The 26,216-nt window shown below is 36.5% G+C and overlaps 1 protein-coding gene across 4 annotated transcripts in view; it reads left to right on the top strand.

The window, feature by feature from the left end:
- Window positions 1–26,216, top strand: part of GALNT13 (polypeptide N-acetylgalactosaminyltransferase 13) — a 549,363-nt gene that overhangs the window by 53,907 nt on the left and 469,240 nt on the right. For 2 of the 4 annotated variants that reach the window (XM_027131182.1, XM_027131174.1), the window contains exon 1: window positions 11,682–12,057. In XM_027131182.1, coding sequence (XP_026986983.1) covers window positions 11,916–12,057 — 142 coding nt within the window. In that variant the 5' untranslated portion in view covers window positions 11,682–11,915. Of the gene's footprint in view, window positions 1–11,681; window positions 12,058–26,216 lie in introns of those variants that run through there. The other 2 variants (XM_027131165.1, XM_027131155.1) reach the window with 2 other exon arrangements.

Raw genomic sequence — 26,216 nt, 5'->3', positions numbered from 1 at the left:
TATCTAGACTAGAAATAGCCACATTACCCTGACTATTTCAATGAAGGAACACTTGTAATTCATTCCTTACATCTTTTGTCATGAAGAATTCAAAATCCTTAAGGCCAGCTAGGAAGTAGTAAACTGAGGTTAAGATTTTCTAATGGTTTAATGTCTCAGTGGACTCATTTATTTTCTTTTTAATCATGTGATTTATGGCAGAAGATGGCCAGCTTGCTGGTGAAAGTCTACTGGGAACTGTCCAAATGCTCTACTGTTGTCTTAAATCTCTGGGTTTTATATCCGGTTGAACACTTTGGATTTCTGTTTGCCTCTCTTGGCAACTATTAATGAACAAGCTTAAACCACTGGTATGTCATGTTATAAGATGAATACTGAGCAGTTATTAAATACCTTAAACAAATGAAAGATGAGCAGTTTTTAGGTTGATACAATTTTTACAGCATTTAATTTCATTATTTTTTGAGGGTCATGTATTGCTTTTTACAAGCTTTTTTTTTAATGAAGACTTAATTTCATTATGTTTTAATGAGAATCTATTGCTTGTAGAGTCTCATTAACATATATTTTAGGCTTTGACATTCACAGTATCTTCATAGAATGGATATCGCTATACCCAAGTGTGACTGAAAAGACCAGTGTGTAAAAAACTGCCTTGAAATGGGCTTCCCTGGTGGTGCAGTGGTTGAGAGTCCGCCTGCCGATGCAGGGGACACGGGTTCGTGCCCCGGTCCGGGAAGATCCCACATGCCGCTCCGCGGCTGGGCCCGTGAGCCATGGCCGCTGAGCCTGCGGGTCCGGAGCCTGTGCTCTGCAATGGGAGAGGCCACAACAGTGAGAGGCCCGCGTACCACCAAAAAAAAAAAAAAAAAAAAAAACTGCCTTGAAAAATGATGTCTGCCATATTCACATTCTCTATAAAGCTTCAGCTTTCTTTCACTCTCTCTATGCCCAATTATTCTATCTGTTGCTGTATTCTCTTAACATTAATAATTACACATTATAACTATCTGTTGAAAAGAGTTCCACATCTTGGAATCACTCCAAATGTTTTGCTTACCTCTTTTCTTATCCCTACTCTGATGCTCTTGTCTATCTCCCCTACTGGATCCTAAACAGGAAGGCAGAGATTGCATCTTTTCATCTGTTTTATCTTTAGTGCCTGGCATAGATGTTGGCATCTGTGTAGATACTCAGTTTTGTCTGTAGGATAAATGAAAGGCGTACATTACTTTTTATAATTAAAGTAGTAGTTTTATTCTGGAAATAATACATGCTTTTATTAAAAATTCAGAACTACAGAAGACTATAAATCAATTCTCCTCCTAGAGATTATCAAGTTTAGTGGGTGTATCCTTTTAGAAAAATTTCTATATGTATGAAAATCCACGCAACACGTATACACACTTCTTGATTTTTCTGTGTGTGATGATTTCAGGTCTATGAAGGGTCTGGAATTTGATTGTACTTAATTAAACACTAATAAGTTAGATTGTTACTGTTTCATGGACGTTGGCAGAATAGACTCCTGTGTCAGGGCAAAGGACGTTTTTAGTCACGGCACAGCAAGTAGCTTAAGTTTCAACATGTTTGTGTCAGCTCCCCTTGCCTCCCAGATCCCACAGAGGTAGTGTGGACTGCACCAGTGGATGTCTGCACACACGATAGGCTGCATTTCAGCAAAAGAACAATAGCCATAGGGAATCCACCATTTTATAGAAAGCAGTAAAAGGTTGCTCTTTGTCCCAGAGAAAGACCTCACCTCATTCTTTAAGTTGATCACTGTAAACACAGCCCTGAGAAACGGCCTGTGTGAAGAGTGTTTGGGGCCCTGCATATAGGCACACACAGCGAGAAGTGTAGGAGTGTGAGAGACCCTAAGGAGGAGGGTCTCCCAACAATAGCTACCTTTGGGTCCTCCATCATTTTGGCTTCTGGTGAATTTTCACATGAGCCTGCCATTCCATTGAACATCTTGATTAATCTGATAGAGGCTGGGAACGATTCCATTCAATTTTTCTCATACTGTATTTACTTAAGGTTATTATGAGCAAAACTTAAAACAGCAGGATTAGGCAAACCTGCAGTTTTGACTTCAATCATGTCTCCCAGGGTCCTGGACTCAATCTCTGTAAAGAAGTCTCAGAGGGTATCAGTAGGTCTTATTTTATGCAGCCCAGATGTAGCCTAAGGCCACCTTATTATCCAGGGGACTAGTGCAAGAGAATTTAGCCCGATTTGCTGATCCTTGGTTGTCATTACAGTAGGCAATCAAGTACCTCAGTCCCCAGTGGCAAGACAGTCCATAGGCCATTCTGCCCCAGATCCAAACATAAAGTCCAAAGGGACACGGGTCACTCTAGTTCAATATTTGCTGGTAAACTTGATTTGAATTACCATTATATTGATACGGTTAAGCATGTGCCATGTCACTGAAGACTTATTTATAGCCTGGATGGCCATATAGAGCATAACCCAAAGCTGCTCAGACATCAGGGGAAGCAGAGAAAGGGTCTCTTTTTTGGTAGCTGCCATTGAGGGCATCAGGCACAGCAGGCTAGTAGTTCAGGTCTGGTCATGCCCACATGAGTGTTTCGGTTTTATAGCATAGGGATGAGGTGACAAAGAGATAGTAGTTCAGACTGCCAGCTGCGGAAGCTGCTTCACTCGGGCAGGCCATGTGATTATATTGCCAGGCTCTAATGTTGGGGACACAAAGAGAGTATGAATTGACCGCCCCTCACCCACCGCTTCCCTCCACCTCTTCGGATACAATTTGTTTTCTCCTCAGATATCAGGGTTGTTAAGCTCCCTCCATAGCCATGACATTTTGTGTGTCCTAGCCTAATAAATATAACATCATCTCTCTTTTTACAACATCTTTTACTGTGACCCAGACCTTTCATATGGAAGGGTTAAATATGAGTGGGACAAGGGCATTTTTACAAAACTTACAGATACCACCTATGTTGGCTCACATTGTCCCTTGTAGTTGGATTCCATTAGCAGTGTACACAACAAAGAACTTATTATCCTCATGGTCTAGGACCATGTCAGTCCAACACAAGAATCCACGTGGTGGAGTCAGAATTAAGTTTTAATGCTCCAGGCCTCTTTGTGGCTGCACTGCCTGTTAGAGGTATGCCAACCGGACTGACCTGAGGTTGTTGTTGGGGAGAGAAAAATGCACCATGTTCAGGAATGGACGGGGTGGAATCCATATTTTCAAAAATAATTTTATAAAATTCCCCACCCATTTCATCCTGATCATTAATCAGTAGGTGGCCAAGAGAAGATGAACTTTCTTTTGGGAAGGCCAAACTTAGTAAGCCACTGTCCTGCTCAGGTGGGTGGACCAGGAGTTGATTAGAAGTTTGGTCAGATATCTTTTTCAGTCAGTTTCTGAGGAGGTCATTCCAACATTCAGCAAAAACTTTGGTAGTGTTTATGGAAAATCTAATACCTTTCCTATTACTCCATCATTGAGTGGCCTTTGCAACAAAAGACACAGCATTGTCAGACTGTAGGCGGTCTGGAAATCAGAAAACCGACCCAGTTTAGTTTCATGGGCCACAGTACTGTTGCCAGAGGTGGCTGATTGGAAGAGAACAGCAACAGTGTAACCTGAGACTGGGTAGGATGATGACTTAGGTGCCTGTACTAAACAGAGCCATACTCAAACAGAGCTGTAGGTGGAAATTCTACTCCCACCATCCCCCCTTAACCTCTGAACCATATTTATACAGGTGCATAGGAACTTCAGTCTGCTCTGGTGACAACCTGCCTCACCTTCACCCTTAATCATATTTTTGTCTTAAAGCAGTTGAAGTCAGGGTAGAGGGGACCAGAGGTATCAGAGGGCATGAAGCAAGAGAGCAGCTTTATGCTGGTGAACAAGTTATTTTCAGTTTAGAACACCATTCAACCACAGCTCAACCAAATGAATGTTTAATGTTTTCAGTTTTCATTATTATGATTGCCAAGGTTTGTTTAATTTTCCCCACATTTTTACCAGACCTTTTACTTCTCGGTCCTTCTTGCATTCATTCATTTAACAGGTGTTTATCAAGCACCTATTTTGTGCCAGAAAATGTTTTTGGTGTCTTAAGGATAGCACAGAGAATAACAGACATAATTCCATGGGGCGGAAGGAGGCAATAAATAAATTAACAAGTACTAGTGATACGTATTCCGAATAAACCACATAAGTATATTGCATAGATGGTGGAAGGGCATTATCTCAGATAAGTTGGCCCAGAAAAGAAGACTCTGGGGATGTTTGAGCAGAGATCTGAATAAAGGGTGAAGGGTTGTGCCATTGAATTACTTAGGCGAACAGCGTTCTAGAGGGTACTTCAAGCACAAAGATTCTGGAGTGCATTAAGTAAAGGAGAGTTAGAAGATGAAATCTGAAAGGCAGTCAAGGTCCAGATTTGTTTGTGTTACAGCAAAGTTAGGGATTTGGAATTTACTTTAAATGTGACAAAAAAGCCATTTGTCAATAATGATCAGAACATAGAAGAGATCTGATCAAACTTAAGTTTTAGCATGATCAGACCGCCTTCTGTGTGGAGAATAGATTTCTATGGGGGTGTATTTAAGAAAATAATTGAGTGATCCCACTCCTATGTATATACTTGAGAAACAAATACATATGTCTGTATAAAAACTTGTGCATGAATGTTCATCACCAAATTATTCATGATAGCCAAAAAGTGGGAACAACACAAATGGGGATCAACTGCTACATGGATAAATAAAATGTGGTATATCCATACAATGAAATATTATTTGTCAAGAAAAAGAAATAAAGTACTGGTATATCCTACAACATGGATAAAGTCTTGAAAACATTATGCTAACTGAAGAAGACAGTCACAAAGGACCACATATTGTATGACTTCATTTATATGAAGTGTTCAGAATGGGCAAATCTATAGAGACAGAAACTCAGTTAGTGGTAATTTAGAGCTAGGGGCAATGGGAGGGTTGAAGGGTTATAGCAAAGGGGAGTTACTTTCTTTCAAGGTAATGCAAGTGTTCTAAAATTGATTGTGGTAATGGATGCACAACTCTGTGACTATACTACAAGCCATTGCATTGTACACCAAATGGGTGAATTTAATAGTATGTGAATTATATCTCAATAAAGATGTTTAAAAAAAAAGTTGAAACAATATGTCAAGTTGGTGATGGTGGCTTGGTTTAGAATGGCAGCAGTGGAATTGGTGAGAAGTGTGTTAAATCTGAAGGTAGAGCCAACAGAATTTGCTGTAAGATCAAATAGGGGATGTGAAAGAAAAGAGTTGCCAGAAAAGAGTACAAAGTATTTTGGCTAATTTACGTCAAATCCTGCCTAGGAGTTTTATAAGATATTGAGAATTGACAATTGGACCTGGCCATGACTGTATCCAATATGTTTTCCATATAGTGGAAGGAGCTTAAGCCTGTTGAGTTTAAAAGAGAATGGGAGGATAAGGATATGGGATGTGTAGACAGTGATTATACATAATTCTTTGCAGAATTTTGTATTACAGGTGAGCAGAGAGCAGGAAGGATCGCTGAAGAGGAATGTGGGTGGGGTCAACTTGGTTTAAGATGATTTTCCATATAGCATCTTTGTATTGATAGAAATGACTCATTCGAGAAGAAAAACTGGTGCAAAAGAGAAAAGTGCATCAGTAAAATTCGTGAATGTGTGGGAGCGGAGGGTGCTGTACTCCTAAAAGGATAGTTCCTCCATTGTCACACTTGGACTTGCAGATTTAGGGGTGGCAGTAATAGGAACCAGCAAGTTGATACACTCCACGTGGCAGTATGCAAAATTCTCTTCTGATTGTTTATATCTTCTCTGCTAAATGAATACATGTAGTGATGAGCTGACAGGAAATAGTTTGGAGATGGCAGTCTGAAGGCAAACAAGGTGCAAATGTTATCCGAGGGATGGAGATTGATTTGACTAGAACTATTGCAGGATGGCTGCCAGGCACTGCAAGTCCAGTGTGAATTCATAGATTTAAAGTGAGAACAGGCAGCATATTTTTGGGGTTTCTTTCTAGTCATGTTCATCTGTTTGCATGTAGGAGTGGTGTAGGGGAAAGTTAAATTTAACCAGTGTATTGGTTTGCTAAGGCTGCCATAACAAAGTATGACAGACTGGGTGACTTAAACAACAGAAATTAATTTTCTCGCAGATTTTAGAAGTCCAAAATCAATGTGTCAGTAGAGTTGGTTTCATTCTGAAGCCTCTCTGTGTTGTGTGTAGACGACCACCTTCTCTGTCTTCACATGGCCTTTCCTCTATGTGTGTCTGTGTCCTAATAACCTCTTCTTAGATAGATACCAGTCGTATTGGATGAGAGCCCATTTGTATGACCTAATTTTTACTTAATTACCTCTTTAAAGGATCTATCCCCAAAGTCACATTCTAAAATACTGGGGGTTAAGACTTCACATATGAATCTTTTGCGGGGAGGGAGGAGTACAATTCTGCACATAAAACACTGCTGGAGTTTTAAAATTTAAATATATTGAAGTGAGAGAGGGCATATGTAAGAGATATGAAACCTTGTTCTCATACAGCTTACTATTTAAGAAAAAGGGACAAATAATAAACAAATTACAAAAAACATTTTTTTAATATGCTGGGAGGTTGTGATAGGTACCAAGAGAAAAATAAACTGAGCCAAGGAAATATAGAGTGATTAAGTTGTGTGCTCTTTTATATAGGTTGGTAGGAAGGCACTCCGTGTGCTAGAACCTAAGATTTGAAGGAAGTAAGAGCAGGGAGCTCTGACCATATCAGTGGGCAGGGAAAACGGACTGGTCACTTGGTAAGAAATGAGATCAGAAAGGTCATAAGTAGAAGCACTCTTATCTGATGCAATTGGACTATAATTTCTTTAGTTAATCAAAATGTCATTAAATCAGGGAATCATATAATAGGTACATTAACATTTTGGTTTTGCCTTAAGAAAATGAGCTGTAATTTACATAGAGTGAAATGCACAGATCTTAAGTGTACAGTTCAATGAGTTTTGACAATTGTAAAATCCTGTGTAACCCATACTCCATCAGCAACTACATCTGTTAAATGTATTTCTCATAATTAAATATAAAATATATTTGTAATGCTCAAATATTGAATATATTTAACGTTAAATACATTTTCAATTTAATATAAATATACTTTAAATACTGAATATATTTGTGATGCTCATCTTGTCTCCTGACCCCCTAAACATACACACTGAACATATACTGCTTCTAGAAGGATTGGGGAAGAGAATTCTCATTCTTTTTTTCTTGTTCTTTCTATGCTGTTCATGGTGATAGTATTACTGTTGCTACTAATAATAACTAGTGTATATTGAACTCCTCCTATGTGTCAGGCACTGTTATAAGAGCTTTATGTGTATTAATTCATCAGATACTCAGAGTCTTATGAGGTAGCGTCTACTGTTCATATTTTGTGAATAGAAAAATAGAGGCATAGAATATCTAAGAAACTTGAATTAAGCCTTACAATTAGTGAGTGTGGGAACCCCAATTCAGATCATGGCATTGTAACTCTGCAATATATAGTTGTAGGTTTTATGCTTGGTTTCATCCTAATAGTCAAATTTATGAATATTTGAAATTTCCTTAGTTTAAATGCAAGTGAAGTATTTTTTTTCTTCTTTTCCACCATCTTTCCACATGAGGCATTCATTTAACATTATCATTGACTGCTTCTTTGTCTCTTAGTGTATCTTTCCTTGTGGCATGGGTTTTACGGTTTACAGTGGTTTTTATGGTGGACCCTGGTTTAGGCTGCAGATAGATTCCTCTAGCCCACCTGAATTTTAAATCTTCATTCATGTGAAGATCAGACTTTCTGTCAATAAGACCTGTAACTAATTCATGGTATTTTTTCAAAGCTTACTCACTAGATTTATCAGTCCTTAAACCAAACTACATAATTGTTCAGTCATCAGCTCTCAGAAGCTCCTGCCTAGCTATTTAAAACATTTAAAGTGCGTTGGGTCCCTGAAAGTTCTGGAAGTACTGCCCGCACTCTTCCATGAGCTTCATCCTTTGGCAGCCTCAAGTATAGCCTCATAAAACAGACTTAATAAATTTGCACCTATTATGCAGTTTTCTACAAAAGAAAATATTTGGCTACAGATAAAAATATGTCTGAAAGCAACTAGAGTAGATTCCCCGGGTAAGTGATAACTTCCTAATTAAAAACAAAAATTTCTTTCTTATTTTAAAAACATAGTTACCAAACTCCTAAGCTTTACTTACATCTTATTTTTTTATATTTGAAATACATTTTTTTATAGAATAGTAAAAATGGTGTATTTTTTTTGTTTGTTTGCGGTACGCGGGCCTCTCACTGTCGTGGCCTCTCCCGTTGTGGAGCACAGGCTCCGGACGCGCAGGCTCAGCGGCCATGGCTCACGGGCACAGCCGCTCCACGGCATGTGGGATCTTCCCGTACCAGGGCACGAACCCGCGTCCCCTGCATCGGCAGGCGGACTCTCAACCACTGTGCCACCAGGGAAGCCCAAAAATGGTGTATATTTTCAAATGAAAATTCTGTAATCTCTCAGAATTTCTGGCTAACACCATTATCTAGTGGGCAAGAAGAAAAGGAAAGGCAATATGACTAGCAAGATGGCACTTGAGGACTTCCCTGGTGGTGCAGTGGTTAAGAATCCGCCTGCCAATGCAGGGGACACGGGTTTGAGCCCTTGTCCGGGAAGATTCCACATGCCGCAGAGCAACTAAGCCCGTGCACCACAACTACTGAGCCTGCGCTCTAGATTCCGCGAGCCACAGCTACTGAGCCCGCGAGCCACAATTACTGAGCCCACATGCCACAACTACTGAAGCCTGAGTGCCTAGAGCATGTGCTCTGCAACAAGAGAAGCCACTGCAATGAAAAGCCCGCGCACCACAATGAAGAGTAGCCCCCGCTCACTGCAACTAGAGGAAGCCCACGCGCAGCAACGAAGACCCAACGCAGCCAAAAATAAATAAAAATAAATTAATTAATTAAAAAAATAAAAAGATGGCACTTGATAGCTTTCTAACTCCTGACGTTTTCTTATCTAGAGATATATTTTTAAAGAGGGGAATAACTGTGCTCAAAAGATTTTGAAACGATTAGAAAAGGGGTCGTATTTTTGGATAGAAGAGCCTGTAGTTTATGCAAAGTTAGTCATGCTCCACATTGATTTGGCAAGCCAGAGATATTGCAGAACTTGGATTTGGCTTGAGGAACAGAGTAGTGTTTGCAAATAAATAGGGACTCACTGGAATAAAAACATAATACAGATGCTGATTCTCTTAAATAAACCTGGGCCACCAACTGTGCTTATGTTGGTTAGTGTTACTTTGTATATTGTACCATCCTTCTGCTCAATCAGTTTCGTTCTTATGAAGAAGAGTATTGAAACAGTGTACGAGATTACTATTTTACAAGTACCAGCAGATAAAGAATGATAAAATTTAATATGTTTAGGTAGAGGTGTTTTCACAGTAGATAGAATTAAAAACTTGAAATATATAAGGAAAGATTGTTTCATAAATAAACAAAAATGTATACAGCAGCTTAGTTTTATCACATAAAATAGTAAAGTCAGAGTTTTCTCAATGTTAATATCTTGACATATAGATGTACCAGGGTATGAAATTAGAATAATTTGATGCTTGAAGTGGCAATAAGATGTGATTTTCACTTTCTATTATGGCTAAAGTTTAAATTAAATTCTCAATAACCTCTACTGTTAGGCTCTTATTAAGAAATGACTTATCTTAGACATTTTAATATTAAGTGATTTCAGGTTTTCTATTATAATAATATTCTTTATATTTCTTTTAAAAAATGTTCTCATTCTTTATTTTGCTTAAGCCTTACAATTTTGTGAGGTGGATGGGGAAGGAAATATAAGTAAAGAAAATGAAGCATAGAAAGGCAAAATGCCTACCTAAACTCAGAGCCAGGGATGGTTCTTTTTATGTCTTTTATTATAGATCTTTATGATAAAAAGAGCCTGTAATATATAGATCTTATATAATATATAGATTTTTATTATAGGATATTTTATTTTAAGGTATTCCTTCTAAATCTGGGAATGGCCATCTAGTTACCATCAGTGTTATATATGCATTTCCATAGGACTTTTTTCTACAACAAACTGAAGGCGCCTGTTCCATCTTAGGACCAAAAAAAGACAGAAAATTTAATAGCTTGAATTGTTTCAAATATCATATTCAGTGAAATATACATAAAGTAACAGGAAATATATATATGGGAATCCTTCCCTTGTTGTCAGGTTTAGAGGTTGAATTCCAGTGTTTAGTTATAATTTTTACAGAAAAATGAAGTTGAAACGAAATAAAATAATTAGTATGCCATTTTTTCAAGAAAAATAACAAATAAACCTCAAATATCATGCATTCCTTAGATTTGTACATTTTGTATCTTTCTGTTTTAAATATATGTTGAATAAATGTAAATTTTATGTAGATATTGAAAGTAGAGTCTTTGTTATAATAATTTTTTAAATTGTCGCTTCATGTAAACTTTGTTACTAGTCTGGTTAGATTTGTAACAGGCAACAGCATTTGTGTTGCTTTATGATGCAAAGTCAGCTGCCATTAATTTAAAGAACTTCTGCCTCAGCAAATTGTACTTTGATGTTTTTATTTTGAGACAAGTGTTTGTGAAATAGTCCAAGTATCTTTGTATTTAATAGCTGTTCTCCTCAAATATCTGTCAAAACTGTTACTTATCTTATTCACATCAATAAATATATACTCCAGTTTCTATTATTTTAATGTATCAAATTATACGAGACTTTTATTTTGATATAGTTACTGTAGAGATAGAAATGAATTAACCAGGTAGTTATTGTTCTATGTAGTGTAAATAAAACAAATATGTGTATGGTATTGAATATCTCTCAATAATTGCACACATGTCTTTGTTATGCCTTTAGAATCCTTGCTCTGGTTATTTTAAGTCACTTTATATTAATGTATTATCCTCTGAAATTATTCTCTGATAATTTCTTTGAATGTGTACTGCCCATTCTCAAATGCACATTTGTAGTGGATACTTTCTATGCAGAGCAGATGGGCTTTTTAAGTCTAAATAACTGGTGACTTATTCCATGTAATTGCCCTTTTTGAGAATCTGAGAATTTTGTGTGTGTGTTTGTTTTATATCTTAACATTAATAACTATGTGTTCTGCAGGACAGTTTACAAGTGTTATCGTATTTGGTCCTCATAGCAAATCTTTAAGTTTGACATTATTATTTTCATTTTATAGATGAGAAAACTGAGGCTTAGAAAGTCTCCCCTACATAGGAAGTAAATAGGCCCAGGCCTATCTATGCATAAAGTCCAGCTCTTAGCCACTGCAATAGATAGTAGTCCAGGATGATTTCTAGTTCAGCAGTATTGGCTCCTTAAAAGTGCTGAATCCCAGTAAATTTAGAATTGCACTATTTTACAACCTGGTGCTTTACAGAATACCATGAAAGGACTTTAAGAAAAAGGCAATACAACTTGAAGAAATCAAGTAGTTGTCAAGGGCCCAGCAGAGTAGTGGCAGATCTAGGATTAGCTGTTAGAATTTTAGCCACCTGGCTTACTTACAAAACTTTCATTTATTTGGGCTTTTAATTCTGAACTTGAAGGCCAAGTGCCGATATATATGGGAGCATTAAATAAGTCATATATTTCATGTTATATCACATTTATGCAAAATAAACTTTTCAATAATTAATTTTTCTTCTTTTTTTTTTTAATACAGTGGGGTGCATCCTGCTTTTATCCTGGAGTTCACCCCTGTGGCTTGGATTTATCACAGTTGTATCTGTCTTCGATCTCTGTGTTAACTAGAAATCAAGGAAAGACATGAGGAGGTTTGTTTACTGCAAGGTGGTTCTAGCCACTTCACTGATGTGGGTTCTTGTTGATGTCTTCTTACTCCTGTACTTCAGTGAATGTAACAAATGTGATGACAAGAAGGAGAGGTCCCTGCTACCTGCCCTGAGGGGTAAGTGCTTATGAAGCAAATGTTTCTTTCATAGCGATGAAAATGGTGGTGACTCATGACAAAACATGAAAGCATTTGGGCATAACTATTAATGTACATTTAACCATGGGAAAGCTACTTTATGTTTCTTGGCCTCAGGTGTCTTGTCAGAAGAAATGAGTTAGCTAACCTCTAAGGTACCTTCTAATTCTAATAATTCCAATGTTTTGTGACTGTAGTGAACATTCAAATTGGACAGAATTTTAAATTTTGGCTTCCAGAAGTATAAGCCTTTAGAGTCCAAGCACATAACATAAAAGAGGAAAACTACTACAGTGAGATGGTGAGGATTGTAGCAAAATGAGACTACACATGACAGCCCTTAAAACTTCCAAAAGCAATAAAAAAAAAAAAAAGGCACAATGTATTTTTAACAAAACACATGTTGGTGGCCAGATTTAACCTGTGGGCTACCAGGTTGTTGCCCTATGTTAAAGGCAAAAGATAATTTCAAGTGTATTATAAAGTCACTTTAACTCAATATTCCCTATTTAGGAACCAGTTTCAATGACTAGATAAGAGTGAATGCTAAAGAAACATAATAATTTATATAAATGGTGATTTATTAAGTAAAGTCATAGAGATTCATTTCCTGAAGTTATTCCAAGTAATTTTCCTATGCTTTCTGTTGACTTAAATACCTATTAATTTACTTCTAAAATATTCCTAGTAAATGAGTGCTTCTAAAGTACTTAAGCATGCTTGAAATTAGTTTTATTCTCATTGAATTAAACATTAAAAAAAAATCTAGTTTACATTAATTCTCTACTTAGCAAAATGTTCCTTTATAAACATGACAAAAGGTAAACTTTGAGTTCCTGTTGATATGTTTGTACCTTTTGGAAAAGTGAATCTAAATTACTGACTTGAGATTTGCATTTATTTAATGAATGTAATCTGCTTTTAATGTTACAGATATTTTTGAGGTTATTTATTAATCAAACTATGCTAATAAAATGAATTTCATTGATATTATCAGTTGTGTGAAGTTTAGGGAAACAGAGAAAAGCATTTCCAAAAATTAATTTTTGTTGAAAGAGTTTGTTGGACATCTTTAGTTTGCTTTGCAATAATTCTCTGGTCCAATTGGAGAAATTCTGATTATCTTCCTCTTTTCAAAATGAGTCTAATTCTCTCACTACATTTTTTGACTAATACAAAGAATTGAGAGAAAGTACTTTGGAACTGACAGAACCTAGACCCATATAGGTAGTTTATATACATTTTTTATGCCTTTAATTAGAATTATTCAAAGAGGATAACTTTATGAGTCCATCAGTTTTCGATAAATGAATATGGGGATTAATTTGCTGATCTTTGGTTAGGATCCCAGAATAAATCAGCCTTTTTTGGTTTTTTGTTAGAACCAGTTGAGCTGCTGCTTGGCTGAAAGTGGAAATGTGTTTTGATGGATCACATCAGTTTAGAATGTTCACTTTGTCATTTGTTGAATGGAGACTTCTAGATTGGTCACAAAAAATGTTATAATCTGATTCAGCAAAACTATGACAGCCTTTTCTGGAAGTACCAAAAAAGCAGTTTTGCTGATTTAATGCTAAGTTTCAAATCTCAAAAAGTAAAATTTAATGATGCAAGGCAAAAATAGTAATTTTTCCATGTACTTAAAATGTAAAATTAAACAATACTCTCTTTATTTTTAAGACTTATTTAATGTTATACAGTAATATTTGTCTTGAAAAAATGAAAATTAGGCTTTATGGTTTTTAATTTCATCTTCTACTGTTACTTATTATTTCAGAATATTACTTTATTTAGGAATTTGTGCCATGTATTTCAAATAATATTTTATTTACAGGTAGGTGATGTTGTGCAAAGTGCACTTGACTGAAATTTTCATGTTCTAGATATGTTAAAAACAGGCTTTTTTGACAAAAAATTTGATCTTTCCAGACCTTTGTGTCTCCATTATTAAAACAAAGGGCTTGGACTAGGGCTTTTCTAAGATCCCTTCTAGTTCTAAATTTTAAACAACTTGTAAATACCCAATATTAGATACACTCTGAATTAATTTTTGAGATATGTTCATTCATTCACCAAATCATCAATTATTTGTTAAGTGCCTCTCAAGGTAACAAGTTGTGCATCTTAAACTTAACAAAGTTGCATGTCAATTATATCTCAATTTAAAAAAAAAGAAGAACATAGTCTAGTAATGGTCAAAGAAAAAAATCCCAAGCATCAGGACCTCTGGCTTCATAGGTGGTATAACAAGATTACCCCACAGTTAAAAGCCCAGCTTTGTTGACCGGCCTGGTCCTCACCTCCTCCACCTTGAATTAGTTGTGTGACTTTTGGCAAATTCCTTAACAAAACCTTGGTGATCAAGACTGTAGTAATTGGCACAAAGGGTAGACAAACTGCACAATGCAACAGAATAGAGACCCTAGAAGTACACACACACAAGTTTGGACCATTCAGTATATGACTGAGGAAGCACTACAGATCAATGTGGGAAAGAAGAGCTCTTTCAATAAATATAGCTGAAAATAAAATGGTAATCTGGGTGGAAAACAGATGAAGCTGGATGCTTAACTCATGTCATAAACCAAGATATACTTTGGAAATATTAATGTCACAAGAAAACTTAACTTTTAGCATAAAAAAAATAGGCATTTATAAGACCATGAATTAAGGAACAATTCTAAAACACTATACAAAATCATTGACCATAAAAGAAAATATTGATAAATTTGACTATATTAAAATTTAGAAAGTTGATTCACTTAAATATACCTTAAAAAAGGTAAAAAGGGAAGTTACAAACTGTAGAAGATGTTCAAAGAACATGTAACTGAGAGGTTATTGTCAGGTATATATAAATAACTCCCGTTATTAGTATGAGAAGCCCACATAGGCCAACAGGAAAAAATGGGCAATAAACATGAATAGATACTCCTTGGAAAAGGAAACAAATATAACAAAACAAAAAAAGAACCTTATGAAAAAATATTTAACATTAATTGTGATGAGGGAAATGCAAACCAAGACTATAATGATGTATTTATATTCATTCAATTGGCAAAAATTAAAAAGGCTGATAATACCAGTTGTTAGAGGTGATGCACCTCCACATTTTTATAGTAACTTCAGATAACGGTTTGGCATCATCTCTGAAATCTAAAAAATTCATGGATGACTCAGCACTCCTAGTGATATAAGTTTTTCCATATAAACAAATATTTCATAGTGCTACTGTTCATAAAAATGAAAGCTGAAAATAATCCATAGGTCAGTCAAAGGAAAAGCTGATGTATGAATAGTGATATAAAATGAAAGAGAATAGTATATTTTAGTCAAAATGAATGAACTACAGCAACCTGTACCAGTATGAATTAATCCTCATGATACAATAGTAAGTACAGAAGTTTATTGATATCTTTCAGAGATGATATATGGCATGGTACAATTTGAAAAGCTAAAACTAACTAAAAATTTAAAATATACGCTTTAGGACTCTACAGAGATATGACAAGACTTTTTATGAAGCAATAAAGCTAATTATGAACATAGGATTTAGGATGTCGTTTGTCATGTGCAGGGGGCAACAGTAATGTGGAGCGTTACTAGGGTCCTAGGTTTGTTTTGGATGTGGGTTTGATGTATCTGTTACATAATACAGATAACTAAGCAAGTGAATAAGAGCCACTGAATGGATTTGAAAAAAATGGGAAGCCACTGAAGAGGTTTAAAAGACAGCAGACATGATCACCTCTGTGTTGTGGAGAGATCACATGTGGAGACTAGATTGGGGAAGAGCCATCTCTTCACGGAGGCAGGGTAGGAAGTTGTGGTAGCCTTTCGTGAATTCTGTGTGGGAGGTGAGGGCTGCTTAGAGCAGAGCAGTGCCAGTGAGGTGTGAGAGAAGTGGGTATAATGAAGAGGTATTTGAGATATTGGGAGTTTGATTGACTGGCTCTGGCGGGTGGAGGAGATGGAAGTGCCGAGGACAGATCTCAGGTTTCTTGCAGGGCATTATTTGATCCAGTTTCCTGAGAGCGGAGATGGAGGAGGAGACGTTTTGAGGGTGGATATTGAGTTTATTTTGGACATGTTGAGTTTGAGACACATGTTGGGCAACTGAATGGAACTGTTCAGTAGGAAGTTGACTACATTATTAAACTCTAAGTATCAAACTTAAAAGCCATCATTATTCTTTCTAAAACGGATTACATTCTTCTCTTCCTTATTAAATGGAGTATATGGGATATAATTAAATCTTTCCTTCTGAGTCAGCATTATCATTTCGCACATCAATTATTGAATGATGCTGTAAAAAATGATTATTTTAGGGACTTTCATGGGAGCACAAAGACTTGTTCCAATATTAGATACAGACCCATGAATCCTTTTCCTTTTCCTATTTTCTAGAGGATTGCTTTTGGGTAACATAAGTTCTTGTCAGGGGAGCATATTAACTCTTTTATGCCACTCTGGGGCCACTTAGAGCTAAAATGCACCGAAGGATATATATATTTTTTTTTTTTTTTGCGGTACGCGGGCCTCTCACTGCTGTGGCCTCTCCCGTTGCGGAGCACGGGCTCCGGACGCGCAGGCTCAGCGGCCATGGCTCACGGGCCCAGCTGCTCCGTGGCATATGGGATCTTCCCGGACTGATGCAGGCGGACTCTCAACCACTGCGCAACCAGGAAAGCCTGCACTGAAGGATATTTCTAACTCCTAACTGGTATGGAGTACTAAGTGGTGCTGCTCCCAAGTTGGAAGAGTTAGAATAGCTATTTGAGAGAACAGGTATTTAAAAAGACCGGTGTTGCTGCAGTGCACCCACAAACGCTTTGGGGAAATCTGAGGTCATGTGGCCAGTCTGCATGAGCACCATGCATAATGAGTCCTCCTCCACCACCTCCACCCAGGGCCGCACGTCCTCAGGCAAGTTAATTTGTCTCTCTGGGCCTCAGTCACCATCTGTAAAACAAAATGGATATGAGTCATGGTTTTAAGTCACGCTCATCTCCAAATGAAGAATTATGTTTCTAGCTATTTTTTTCAATAAAACTATGGAAAATGAACTATTTTCGTATCTGGCTTTTGGTCAGTCCATAGACAATGTGTAGTCTGCTATGAGAACTGGTGATGTGGAAGTGACATGGGGAGAGGTCTGCTTAGAAACCCCAGAAGAGCCTTCTCATCATCACAGAAGACAAAAGGGATCTAAAGTTATGATATTCGAGAAGGGAAGGAACCTGCACTTCTTTAACTGATCTTGAATCTTGAACATATTACACATACTTGGGAAATGAAATAAAATTTACCTTCAAGAAAAGGGGAGGGAGAGGAATATCTAAGAAAGAGTTGTTGCTTGTATATAGACAAAGATAAGTACATTAGCCAATGATAACAAAAATAATTATAAGCTATGATTGCTCTAAATTATTTACACATGTTAACTTAATTTTCACAAAAAATATGTGAAGTAGACATTCTTCTTCTTTTACATATAAGGAAACTGAGGCAGAGCGAGCATTCTGTGTTTCTGTGTTTCTCTTTTACTCACACACGCAATACTTCTAACACCAGATGTGTGGACTTTTCCCCCACACCAAGCAATTCTCTGCGACGTCAGCTGAGTGTCCTACAATTCTGACACTGCCTATCTGGAGTAAGCATCAGACCCCACAAGTTAAGGGCTCAGTCCCACAAGGATGCCCCCACTTCATACACGGATCGCCGGTCCCAGGTTGTCACCAGTACTTCTGATCAACCTGCTATAACTTGGCGCTTCCTTGAACACTTGTTGAGTTTGATAATTTGCCAGAATGCCTCACAGAACTCAGGGTAACATTTATTTACATTTACCAGTTTATTATAAAGGATATAATAAAGGATATGTGTGAACAACCAGATGAAGAGTTACATAGGTTGAGGTCCAGAAAGGTCACAAGTACAGGAGCTTCTGTGCCCATGGAGTTGGGGATATGACCCTCCTGTCATGTAGATGTGTTGACCAACCCAAAAATTCTCTGAACCCTATACTTTTGGGATTTTTATGGAGGTTTCATCATATAGATATGATCGATTGTCAAGTCAGTCTCCAGCCCTTCTCCCATTCCTGGAGGATGGGAGGTGGAGCTGAATATTCCAAGCATCTAATCATGGCCTGGTCTTTCTGGTGACCAGCCCCATCCAGGAGCTATCCAGGAGCCCACCCAGAGTCACCTCATTAAAACAAAAGATGCTCCTATTAGATGCTCTAATCCCAGGAAATTCCAAGGGATGTAGGAGTTCCGTGTCAGGAACCAGGGTCATGGACCAAACATTAGAACAAAAGATGCTTCTGGTGCTCTTATAACGTAGGACATTGTAAGGGTTAGAGTAGCGCTGTGCCAGGAGCTGGATCCAGAGACCAGTACCTCCTATGATTTCACGGTGTGGTTAAGAGGGAGTGCCAGAATTTTAACAACCAATGGAACAGGAGTTGGGTATTACAATGCAAGTTCAGTAAAGGGCTTTGTTATCACTTAATGCCAGTTTGCATTGGAGTTTAAGTGCCATGCTTTCATTCAAATACCAGTATGGAGTACACAGTCTGAAAATGTGAATTGACTGGATTGTCTTCATTCTCAGAGACACTAGAGAGACTCAGCCAAAACTCCCTGTCTAGTAGGATGTATAAATCCCAGTCAGGAAAATATTTCCTAGGGACCATTCTGGTTTCAGATAATTTATAAAACAGTAAGTATCACCTTATCTGGTATTTTAAGGTTTTGCAAAGTTACTTTCATCCACTTGTATCCCTTAAGACCTCTTCACTGCTGCTCTGAATTGGGGAAAATCAAGAAGATGAGTGGAATTGTTGACTGGAATCTCGATGCCATACCTCCATGTTTCCCTTGGTCCTGCCTGGGACACTCCCTGCTTTCCTCTCATAAATCTGGGGACACAGGTAGCCTTGCAGGATCTTAGTTTCCCAGCCAGGGATCGAACCTAGGCCCTGGCAGGGAAAGAGCAGAGTCCTAATCACTGGACTGCCAGGGAATTCCCTCTTTTGTTTCTTTCTAAATGATCTTCTCATAACATTAACGCCTAGCCATGTACTTATTTATTAAACAGTAAATGTTTATTGATTTTGTTTGATTAATCTTTAGTGCTTCAGGGGAGAGTTCCTGTGACTAGGTGTGAGAGGAAACCGAAAACTTGTGAATTAAAGTGTTAAAACTAACACCACATTTGGGACTTCCCTGATGGTGCAGTGGTTAAGAATCCGCCTGCCAACTCGGGACACGGGTTTGAGCCCTTGTCTGTGAAGATCCCACATGCCGCGGAGCAAATAAGCCCGTGCACCACAGTTACTGACCCTGCACTCTAGAGCCCGTGAGCCACAACTACTGAGCCTGCGTGCCACAACTACTGGAGCCCACGTGCCTAAAGCCTGTGCTCCACAACAAGAGAAACCACTGCAATGAGAAGCCCACGCACCGCAATGAAGAGTAGCCCCCGCACACCGCAACTAGAGAAAGCCCATGCACAGCAATGAAGACCCAACACAGCCATTAAATTAATTAATTAATTAATTAATTAAAAAGGAAAAGAACCCTAATGCCACATTTTTCTTGTTTTTTAAAAATATGGCTTTACCTTTTGGGGGGAGGGTAGAAGAGTGTGATTGGTTAAAATGCACTGTCAGTATTGGAATTGCCCCACATAAATTATGATGACCACTGGAACTTTCAGGTGATAATATTTATAGTCATACAAAAAGTGGGATATATGGACAGTCACCTTGGATTAAAGGCATATATGTCCCAGATAATTTTCGATCAAGTTTATAAATAGTTTTCAAAAGTTAATAGACTTTATAAAATTTTGACTTTTGATTTTGCTTTTGCCTTTCATAGTTTTATTTACAATTCACTCTGAGCCCTTCTCCAGTCCACATGGACATAGCAATGTCAGGAAGAAAAATAAATTGTAATAATGAATAATTATGAGGTTTACTGTGCCAAGTGCTTTATAGATACACTGTTTCGATTAGTTCTCACAGTGGCATTGAGGGTAGGTACTATTATTATTCTTATTTACATATAAGAAACTGAGATCTGAAAAGGTTAATTAACTTCCCCAAGGTTTCAAAACTAAGAAGAGGGAAGAAAGGGCTCACAGCCTGGTTTGTCAGACTTTTGAGCCCACACTTTGAACCACAGTGTTATGCCGTGTCCCTGACTCAGGTGCCTAGACTAATTTAAGGCAAAATAATCATAACATTTATATAGTATTTATAAAATATTTACGCCTATAGGAATATTTCTGGAGGACAAAGAAGGAGGTGGCCACCGACCTTGGGTAAAAAAAATGTCATATTTAATGAGGAGAATAGTACTCTGGCAGGCTTACCTGTCTGAAAGGTAGGCTTTCAGACTTTAGCAATTTTACATTTATTGAGTTTCTACAGTATACTAATTAATTTAGGTTGCAATTTTCCTCAGCAGTTTCCTTTGGGGCCAAGCCTCTGAAGTCTTACAAAGAATGATTAAAAGTTCTGAACAGTAGGGAAGCACTGTTTTTTCCCAAAACTTTAATAAAAACGATTGATACAATTTTTGCATCCATTTATTCAATGGTACTGGGCTAGGTAACATGAAATATCCAAAGTTTAATCAAATAGAACATCTGTCTTCAGGAATCACACAGTCTACTGGAGACGTGACATGTACATTACAAGATAGAAAGTGGTGGCTGCTATAAGAGAGATACCAAGTAAACTGCTGTGAGAGGCCCTGACATACATAAATTATGTGGACATTGGAAAACTGGGAGGAAGCAAGTACCAGGAGGGAATAAATTATCAGAGGAAAGCTATTGGCTTTCCCAAAATGAGGATGTAAGAAATCAGTGAATCGGTTGATTGGGGCAGAGTCAGACTCAAAGGGGATTTCTAGATTTTAGGTTAAAAGTTAGGATAAAGACAGATTTTAAAGGACTTTGAGTACTGGGGAAATGAAGTTTTAACTTTGTTCTTTAGGAAATGGGGAACCATTGAAGGTTTCTGGAAAAGAAAAGATGTGTTTATTGTCAGATAAAGTTTGGAAGGGTAATGCAGTGCTGTTTATTAAATATGCAAGAGAGTAGCACTAATACATTTTTATATTTATTCAGATAGAGACTCAGATGCTCAAGTTTTATTTATTAATTAAAACCACTTGAATTAGATGGTAACTAAATGGAATATTAATTCATTTAAATTCTTTGCTCTGTAAATTAACTGGTAGAACAAGAAAGTTTTCTGTTTCGTAAAATCAAGTTTAGATAGTGTATAAAAAAGTAACTATTCAAAATCTTTACTTATTTAGTATGAAGTAAAATGAGACAATCCATTCAACAAACATTTGAGTGCTTGATTGTGTCAGAGCTGGGGTTAGAAAAATAAAGAATCACTCTTATTTTCACGTTTAGAGGGGGAGAAAGGAATTCAGAATTGTATGAATAAAATGTCAGCATATCAATGCTGTGCTGTCAGGAGGGGTGAGAATATATGAAATAAAGAGAAAAAACATCAATAAGCCAACATCTGCCTTTTGAGGACAAGATCTAATTGTCAATTCCATAAAGACTAGAGTAGACTGAGCAGAGAATGGAGGACAAAACGTATTACCAAATAGTCCACCAGTAAAATGGAAATGGACAAATTTTATCTCTGCCCACTGGAAATCATGGTCACTAAAGGGCTGTGTTGCAGCAGAGACAGCTACTCATCCTGGGTGCTCAATTAATAATTGTTGAATGAATGCACAAGCAGCGTGGCACTTTCTGAGTGTTCTCATGATAATAGAGTATCTAGTATAGGTGGATGATTAAGCAACTTGAAATAACTCAATTATCATGGCAAACATATTTTTGTTGTTGTTACTGTTTACACACATAGTCCAAACCTTTTCTTTTACTTTTTATTGGCTTATGTAGTTTGATTTACAGCCCCAGCTGGCAAATGTATAGCCAAGGGACTCTCTTTTTTTCCTTCAGAATGTGTCTTGCATTGCACTGTTATACACAGTCACTGTGATGCAGGGTGTCTAAGAACACTGCATATTGACACATGGTAGTGCTGTCATTGAAGAGAGCTCTGATGGAGCAGAGCAGGCAGATCAGGTAGGATGTGTGGAATGAACTAATACATAGAAGACCCAGAGGAACATTTATGAAAGTTCGACTGAGGAATATTGAAAAAGATGTAAGTGTGTGGTAGATTTTATTCATCTGTAAAAAGAAGATGGGAAAATGGAGATGATGGAAAATGAATAAAAGAAAGTAATACTGGACAGGTTTAAAAGTGAAAAAAATCCAATAAAAAAGGAAAATTACCGAGAATAAAGTGATGGAGCTGTAGAACAGGACCCATGGTTAGTCAATAAGTAAGGCTCAATGTACATATAACTTTGGGAATGATTGAGGATAGTAGCTAGGTAAGAAATATTATTTTAAAATAAGTTTTATTGAGGTATAACATAATGCTCCCTTTTAAGTGTGCAATTTGATGAGTTTGACAAGTGAATCCCAGGGTTCAACCTCACAAGGATGACACCCCTAAAATGTTCCCACACATCCCAAGCAGTCAATCCCTCCACTCTAGCCCCAGACAACCACTGATAGGTCTTTTGTGACTATTTGTTAGTTTTGCCTATTCTAGAAAATCTGACGATGACTATGAATTCTTGTGTGTCTGGTTATTTTTGCTCAGCATATGGGTTTTGAGATTAATCTATGGTGTTGAGTGTATCAGAGGTTCTATTGCTGAGCAGTATTCTGTTGTATGTATATATTACAATTTGTTTATCCTTTCACCTGTTGATGGACATTTACATTCTTTCCATGGCTGTTATGAATAAAGTTGCTACATTTGTACACAAATCTTTGTTTACATATGTGGACATATGTTTTTACAACTCTTGGGTAAATATCAAGGAGTGGTAGTGCTCAGTCATATGCTAAATGTATTTTAATTTTGTAAGATACTGCCAGTCTGTTTTCCCAAGTTGTTAGACTTTGCTATTCCCATCAGCAACATAGGAGAGATTTAGTTACTCACATCCTAGCCAACACTTCCTAGTCAGTGTTTGTAATTTGAACCATTTTTGTGAGTTTGTAATGATATATCATGGTGGTTTTAATTTGTGTGTCATGATAACTAGTGATATTGATTTTTTTTTCATTTTTTTGGGGGCCAGTTTTCTTTTATGAAGTGTTTGTCAGGTTCTTTGGGCTATTTTGTAATTGGGTTGTTTATGGCTTGCCTTTTAAAATTTTTTAAAAGGTATCTTTCAAAGAGCAGAGATTTTTTATCTTGATGAAGTCCAGTGTATCTTTTTTTCTTCTTTTGTTGTTCTTTTGGTATCCTATTTAAGAAATCTCTGCCTACGCCGAGGCCACTCTGTATTTCTTCTAGAAGATTTATGGTTGTAGTTTATAAGATTTGAGTTAATTTCTGTGTATGATGTGAAGAGAGTCAAGGTTATATTTTTCCAAAATAAAAACTCAGCTGTTCCAGAAACATTTGTTCCTTGAAGATAAGAAAGGAATGGATTTTAGAAATAAGAACAACACTTCATTGTAATATTTCTCAGTATGCATCTATAAGTTTTTCTATTGCTTATATGTATGACTTAGTTATAAATATTTGAGTTTATTTTCTAGAATTCATTGCATATTATACAGAATTGATGTAAAATTTGTTATATAACTTGAAAAGTATCCAACTGTTACTAACCAAATCTTCTTTAGATATTTCAACTTGAAGGCAAATGAAAAATCTAATCTATTATATTAACATAAAAAAAGTACTATTTATTTCTCTGATAATAAAATTAATAAATAATTATTGTAGTAAAATATAAAATACAAATAAAGAGAAGAAAAATAATGTAGAATGCCATCCAGAAATTTCCACATACTAAAATAAAATTTAATATTTAAACTTTTTTTGATCAATATAGCATGAGCATTTTGTCCTGCATGAGATAGCTTTCAAAACATAGTTTTAATGGGTAATATTTTATCATATGTATTTATCATAACTTCCATAATTAACTACCTTTCATTAATTTTCATGTGTATTGCTCCTAATTTTTTTACCACTAAATAATGTTATGAACATTTTTAGGAAGTTGTTTTTAAACAGTTTTAAACATATTGCTGATTATATTCTTAGGCTATATTCTTGGTTATGGGATTTATTTTTTAAAGGTGTACATATTTTTAAAAGTTTCTTGATAGACATTTTTAATGACTTCCTGGAAAGGCCACTAATATTCACATCTCATTATCAATATATGAGAATACTTATCTCACCATGTTATTTGTAATTTAATTTAAAACACATTTGCTAATTAGAGTACTTTCTAATCACAATTTTAAAAATCATTTTTATGTTTTATTGTACTTACATTTTTATGTTTTATTGTATTTACATTAAAATTTTACTATTAAATACTGAACTTAAATATATGCTGTCCTCATGTTCAGAGTTTTGAAATGTAAAGATAAACGGACGAAGGCTTAAAAGATGTGATATATTAGACATTGTAGAATATATTAAGCAATTACAGAATCTGGGTGTTGGTAAAATTCTGCTTCTAACTATGACACATTTGGTGGTACCAGTAAACTCCATAGGGAAAGGAAGAGAAATATAAAACTTTGGGCTGTAATTGGAGGAAAGACCTGTTCAGGACTAAACTGAGAGGTTCTTGTCTTCACAAATTCTTTGAGTTTTTCTGTTTTTAATTTTTTTCACATTGAATGATTTGATCTGTATGTATTTTATTTTTGTGTAATAATGAGGGTGTATTTTTTTCAATAATTACTTGTGACGTCTTTCCTCTCATTACTGATTTGTAATGTTAAAATTGGCATGTAGAAAATCTTTATATCTAGCAAGGTCTTTATATGATCTATTTATTTGATTCCATTGATTCCTTTCCATATGACTAAAAGTGATATGATTTTAAATCGTATTCCAGAGTTAAACTGTTTTAATTATTTAGCTTTATGTTATCTGATGAAACACTTGACAAGTTGTAAACTGCAGTAGTCAGGAAAATGAGTACATTATAGTTCTAATCTCGGCTTTGCTACTTTTAGGGTATCTCCCTCTCCCTGTAGCACTGTGCCTTGATCTATAAAATAAGAGGCTTGGAGCAGACCTACTCTTCTCTGTATCTAAACTTTATGATTTTTTTTCATGATAAATGAATGGAAAGTATTGTGTTATCATTGAATCTCACCATATTTCTAAATAGCATCACGCTGTGGAAATGTGTTAGAATATTCATCTAAAAATTATATTTGGCATTACTAGAACCAGTATCCTTAATCTGTTTTGTTTCATACTTTTTGGAAGTACTTTCACATGAGTTTTCTTATAGGTCTGTCTCACTGATTCTATTTTGTTGGTATAATGAGTGGGGATATTGGATATAAAATAGTATAGTGGCAAGAACACCCATCCTGTGGTTGGAAGATCTGGACTTTATCATGGCTCTGGCCTTAACTAGAAGCCTTATCCAAACAGAATCTCACTTCCTCCATCTTTTGAGGATTAAATAGATGCACTAAAAAAATGCTTTAAGAATCATACAAAACTGTACAAAAAGAAATTAGTGCAAAAGACCCCTAATTTACCTGAAGTTAATAGTTCTCAAAACAAAATCTTATTCCTTTAAATAAAAATACTTTACAAATATTGTTATTATTAAAAATCCCTTAGGACTTCCCTGGTGGAGCAGTGGTTAAGAATCTGCCTGCCAATGCAGGGGACATGGGTTCAATCCCTGGTGCAGGAAGATCCCACATGCTGTGGAGCAACTAAGCCCACGTGCCACAGCTACTGAAGCCAGCATGCCCTAAAGCCCATGCTTCGCAACAAAAGAAGCCACCGCAATGAGAAACCTGGGCACCACAACGGAGAGTAGCCTCCACTCTCTGGAACTAGACAAAGCCCGTACACAGCAACGGAGACCCAACGCAACCAAAAAAAAAAAAAAAAATGCTTTAAATATAATACATGATTCCCTCTTTGGAAGATTAATTCTTCTTTCAAGTTACAGTAACACAATCTTTATTTAAAAAATGTTTTTTCAATGTAGAAAAAT

The sequence above is a fragment of the Aethalodelphis obliquidens genome, unplaced genomic scaffold, assembly GCF_003676395.1.
Source record: "Aethalodelphis obliquidens isolate GAN/ISIS:26980383/991018 unplaced genomic scaffold, ASM367639v1 scaffold2, whole genome shotgun sequence".
In the NCBI taxonomy this organism is placed as follows: Eukaryota; Metazoa; Chordata; class Mammalia; order Artiodactyla; family Delphinidae; genus Aethalodelphis; species Aethalodelphis obliquidens.
This window is presented reverse-complemented; position numbering and strand designations above follow the sequence as displayed.